This window comes from Notolepis coatsorum (assembly GCF_963971535.1).
Source record: "Notolepis coatsorum genome assembly, chromosome: 2".
Classification (NCBI taxonomy): Eukaryota; Metazoa; Chordata; class Actinopteri; order Aulopiformes; family Paralepididae; genus Notolepis; species Notolepis coatsorum.
In genome coordinates, this window is record NC_140166.1 from 77,186,558 (window position 1) to 77,192,557 (window position 6,000).

Here is a 6,000-nt window from a genome sequence, read left to right on the forward strand (position 1 = left end):
CGTGAGCAGCCAGCCAACGGGCTCCCCGGTACAACCCCCCTAGCTTTCAGGACGAGTGCTTTAACTTCAGCGTCTCAAAGCTGTTCCCCCAAGTTTAACCCGCCAGTGTCTCATCTCTCTCTCTCTCCCTCCCGTCTGTAATTATCCCAGAGAGACTAGCTCTACACATGAGCATGAGAGGGTTTACAAGCTGGTCCTCTCTGGCATCTCTCTACCATAGGCCAGTTTAAAGGTATGGCCCGAGTCCAATTCTTTCCTCAGCAAACGCCTCTTTCTCTCTTCCTCACAGATCTATCTCACCTCTCTCTCTCCCCCTCTCTCTCTCTCTCTCTCTCTCTCTCTCTCTCTCCCTCCCTCCCCCCCCCCCAGGACCCTGGAGGAGGCCGCAGTGGTGGCAAAGGACACCGTCGTCTGTGGGTTTCGCAAGGAAAACAGGGAGTGGTGCCTGTGTGTCTGGCGGGGCTGGGGCCGGCGCGAGCTGGACGTCTTCTACCAGAGCTACGAGGAGCTGGGCCGCATGGAGACCAGCATGAGGAAGAGAAGGTAGCCGTTGTGCGGCGGCGGCTGCTGCTGCTGCTGCGGCCGGGGAGGCGCAGAATCACAGCTCTGTACGGCCGGCCGGCCCCGTCGGGGGAATACGCACTCACAGGCCCCCAGTGTCCGTAGCTGGGGGGCCACACCGGGCTCTGACATCAGAGCGACGTAAGGAGAGAGGGGGGCGGGGCCCAGGGAGAGAGAGAGAGGGCTGAGGACGGAGAGGGGCCCCTCTGGGACCCTGTCAAAGGCACCTGTGTCCCTCAGAAACAGCAGACCTGAGCGGGACGGGGCCCGGGGGGGGGGGTGTGTTGGGACGGGTCAGCTGGCGGTACGGTGGGAAACACGGACACTCCAGCAGCCTGGCGAGCCTGAAGCAGGAGGCGCACGCACACCGCCCCGCCTCCCGCTACGTCATTTACCCGGACAAACCCTTTCACTGCCACACTACAGAAGGTTAACCCTTTACTAATAGCACTACAGACGGTTAACACTTTGTCGTGTGGCAGTGAACGGGTTAACCTTCGGTATCGGCACGGTGAAAGGGTTAACCATTTGGTAGTGCGGCGGTGAAAGGGTTAACCACAGCCGTAAAAAAAAAAAAAAAAGCTGCATGCGTGTGTGAGCCTCTTCACCCGTTAGCCTTGAACAGTGGACCGTGAGCTCGAGACAAAGATCTCCGTTTCCACTTTGACATCATGGAATAGATGGAGAGCATTTTCTTCCCACATATCTGGGTCTGGCGTCACGGAGAGGCTATGTTTACCAGCGGGATGCAACTGGACTATAATCCTCCCAACTCGACAGAGAGACGTAGTCCAGACTATCGCTCTGGATCAACTGTGTGTATAAAACATCACCACAATCACGTTGACGTTGTAATCAGATCGGGGTCGGTTCCTCTAGTCTGGTGTTGTTCATTATGAGGTCAGCTCATAAGAGTGAATTAATCCTATTAACGGATTATTAGGCTGCATGTAAACATGCCCCCAGCCAGCCAGCCAGCCTGAAATGGAAGCACAGGGCTCTCCTATTGCATAATGTACAGTAGCCAGGTAGATTAGCTCTAAACAACACTATAAAATACATGGGCAACCGTTATGCATAATAGTCAGATATTTACTATATTGTCTTCCGGTTTGAATGGGGATTGGCAAATTAGGACAAAAGCAGTGTCCATACGAGGGGTGTAACGGTACATGTATTTGTCCCGCGGCTTTGCATCCAGCCATACGACGAATACGGATTTACAAAATGATGCTCAATATATCTCTAAAGGCTTACTTTGATCTTTAACGTTGAATATCAAGCTCGTAGTGCCAAGTTCAGATGATAAATAAAACGTTGACGCTAGTAAAGGCTTGATGACGAGCGGACAGAGCAACTTAACAACTGCGCACAATTTGGGGATATAAAAAAAGATGATCATATCGATCTAGGGATTATGAATCGATAATCGCTCATTCAAATGAAGATCGATTCAGAATCGGGAAATCGATACAATACAATATGATTTTGAACCAAACGTCAATTAAATTTACCTCCTGCCCGAGACCTCAAAGGTCTGTTGCATTCAGGAATACGTCAAATCACAGAAGCTTGCGATGCCATACATTCTATGTTTTGGAGCAATTTTTAATTTTTTTTTAATTTTTTTTTTAATGTTATCAGATATCTTACACTGTAGCTTTAATGTAACTGTAATGTTTATTAACATTATTTATTTAATAAATAAATAAATAAATAAAAAAGGTCCCTGTTGATCATGACCTGAAAGGAATACTAATTTCTGATTTGTTACAAATTGGGAGTCATTTCAGTTGAGTCGTCAAACAAAGAGCACCTACACAAAAACGTCAGTATATAGAGCATAACAGCACAAATCAAATCGAGTCCATCCATAAAAGTACTGTTTTTATTGTTGTTTTTCTATATCAAAGGACCACAGCACTATGGTGATAAACCAACATTAAATGCATCTCCTGGTCGTACTAACAAATCGGTAGACTATTCTATTAGTCAAAGAAATCAATGCACACATTGGACCAGAAAGCCGCTACAGAAAGCGGTAAGTTCATGAACATGAACAAGGTAGACAGACACACTTCCAATATCCCAAAAAACAAAACACCGAAGTGCTTTTTGAAAGTAATGACTCCCAGTTCATAAGAAATCATAAAAAGTTTCACCATAGACCGGGTGTGGAGATTAGCTCTAGGACACCCTGAGCTCAAGACAACAGCCTGCGGCCCGTGCAACACAGTACAGTAGAGACTCTTTCCCCCTCCAGGATCTGAAATATTGTAATGTTTTAATCTGTGAAGCCCGGTGGGGTTACTTGCTCATAGAAGTTGGCGCTTTCATAGGAGTTGCCAGTTTCAAGTACTGTATTATTGACAATACCAGCTCGAAGACCTTTTAGTCTGAGAGAGGGAGTTAATTTATTATGTAATGTATTCACGAATGCATACTGCATGTGTACATAGAAGTTGTTTATGTATATACGTTCTGTACTATATGATGAATAAAGTTCTTACGATAACAATGAGGTCTGTGTTTTTAATCGCTGGTCACCGTCAGCTGTCGTGATTATCAACTGTCGGGGCGACACCATGTCGTTTACAGTAAATAAAAAAAATTAGAGTGGTCGTCTGGTAGGTGGAAGGTTCCCGGTTAGATTCCCGCTCCTCCCAGGCAACATGTCGAAGTGTCCTTGAGCAAGACACTTGACCCCTAATTGCTCCCGATGTGCAGGTTGGCACCTTGCATGGTCGCCTCTGCCATCGGTGTGTGAATGTGTGAGTGCATGGGTCAAATGTGAGGAACAAATATTGTAAAGCGCTTTAGATAAATGCGCTATATAAATGCGTAATTAAATTTTTTTTAATTTACTGTAAACGACATGGTGTGGACAGAGGAACTGTGCCTTCCCTCTCTCTGGTTACAGAAGACTTATCCCTGTGGCCTTAGGCAGGATAAAAGATGAGTGTGCCAACAGGAGGCTAAAGGCTGGAGAAGCACGTAAGTCATCCAAAGGCCAACAGTTAAGAGAGCCCTGACCAACTAGTCCTCTACCTTAAAGGTGCTATAGATCAGGGGTTCCCAAACTTTTCAGGCCGGGACCCAGAAAATAAGGCGTCAGGTTTTTTTTTTTTTTTTTTGCCAGGTGACCGATTTTTTAAGCCAAATATCACTTCAATCCTATTAAGTTAGTTCAAGTAGTTATTCATTTATATGTGCTATTTATGAGAGGGCTAACTTGTTGCAAAATAATAATGATAATAATAATAGCCTCATTAAAATACTATTGTTGCTTCGGTTGTTTTCAGCGTTTTATGTGCATAATCTGTTATTTAGTTTGAAATGTTCGTTGAAATAAGTAGATTTTTCGTTTTTGTTTATTTATTAAGTTAACCATATAGTCACATTTTAGAATACAATAGAATAGAATTTTAGAATACAACTAGAAACACTGTCCTGGCCTGCTTCTAAGTTCAGTGGCAAAAAAAAAATGGATTTATTTTTATTTTTTTTTAATCATCTCGCGGCCCTCCCGTGGCTGCTCGCGGCCAGGGTAATGGGGAAAGGGGACAAAACAAATAAAATAAAATAGAAAAGAGACAGATCACAGAGGTGAGGGAAATAACTAAAACACACATCAAACAAACAGCCAAATAAAATGACAAAGGGCCATACAGTACATGAATCAGAACAGTCAAATGACAGTTAAACGGCTGGGTGACAGTTGCAGGTGTGTGTAAACAACTAAGCGATAGAGTCCTTAAAAGTAGTGAAGGGGATCAATTTGTCCATTTTCAAAGTGTTGTTCCAACTGCTGGGAGCAGTTGGAGAGCCTACAGTATCCTTCAGTGAGATCCTGCTGAAGGAGTTCAGTTCCACTGTTTCCTTTTTGTTTTTTGATTTAATAATTTGTCCTTTGTATTTTACAGACTGGACATTCAACACATGTTCCAAACATTCACAATACAATACATACACATACAAAACAATACAATACAAACACATATGACAAACAATACTATACAAGCACATATACCAAACAATACAATACAAACACATATGACGAACAATACAATACAAACACATACTTTATAACAAACAATACAATACAAACACATATACGAAACAATACAATACAAACATATACCAAACAATATAATACAAACACATAAACCAAACAATACAATACAAACACATATACCAAACAATACAATACAAACACATATGACGAACAATACAATACAAACACATACTTTATAACAAACAATACAATACAAACACATATACGAAACAATACAATACAAACATATACCAAACAATATAATACAAACACATAAACCAAACAATACAATACAAACACATATACCAAACAATACAATACAAACACATATAACAAACAATACTATACACACACACATATGACCTAAAGCGTCACCCAGAGGGGGTGCCAGAAACTGCCTGGCAAAACAAAAAGCATAACAATTTATTAATATATATTATTTTGCACCCTCTTTTATATCTGCAGCCAATATTTTGACATCAAAACAATTCAAATCTAACATGGGGGGAAAATGTGCCATTATTTGAGGGAGGGCGGTGTCCTATGCCTTGTCTCCACTAGCCAGGGCCACAACATTGTGTTCTATACTATCCAACCTGGACACACTCTGGTACTAAATGAAGAGGGAAGAACTGTTATGGACTATTGTTGGAGCTGAGACAGGCACAGTTCAACCATCATAATCAAAGCCCTCCTCTCTCTCCCTCTCCCTCTCCCTCTCTCTATCTCTCTCTCTCTCTCTCTCTCCCTCTCCCCCTCCCTCTCCCCCTCCCTCCCTCCCCCCGTGGGTATTTCCTTGATCCAGCAGCATTTCTTGTAAATCCCCTCTACGGTACTGAAAGTGTCATTCAGCTGTTATCTCCAGAGCTATTTATTACCAGAGTTTGGACAGCAGGGCTTCAAACATAGTTCTAGAGCAGGGGTCTCAAACTCAATGTACCTGGGGGCCGCTGGAGGTAGAGTCTGGGTGAGGCTGGGCTGCATCAAATATTCCACAAAAAAGGGGTTTCAAGTATTCAAAAAAAAAATACAACAAAGTCAATAGTCTGTTCTCGATGTGAATGTAAACGAGAGCTATTCTATTGCACTACTTTTAATCCGCTTATTTTTATGCACTTCCTGACAATTTCACTACGCACTTTACCAATGTGTCAGTTCCCTGCTCATCTTATGCAAATCTTATGCCCATGTCTATTTTACTATGCCTATATCTTTATGTCTGCACCCTACCAATGCATCAGTTCTATGCTCATTATATGCCTATTTCTTATCTCTGCACCTTACCAATATTATGCTCATGTTATGCCTATTTCCTAAGGCAACAGTGATATGATAAGGTGGCCACAACATTGCGTTAAATCAAACTCTCTCTCTCTCTCTCTCTC

General features: G+C 42.9%; 1 protein-coding gene across 1 annotated transcript in view; it reads left to right on the plus strand.

Annotated features, from left to right (window-relative positions):
- The window catches only part of lrrk1 (leucine-rich repeat kinase 1), a 281,804-nt gene extending 281,022 nt beyond the window's left edge, over positions 1-782 (plus strand). Inside the window, 1 exon segment of the mRNA XM_084308234.1 lies at positions 370-782. Coding sequence (XP_084164360.1) covers positions 370-547 — 178 coding nt within the window. The 3' untranslated portion in view covers positions 548-782.
- The last annotated feature ends 5,218 nt before the right edge of the window (positions 783-6,000 follow it).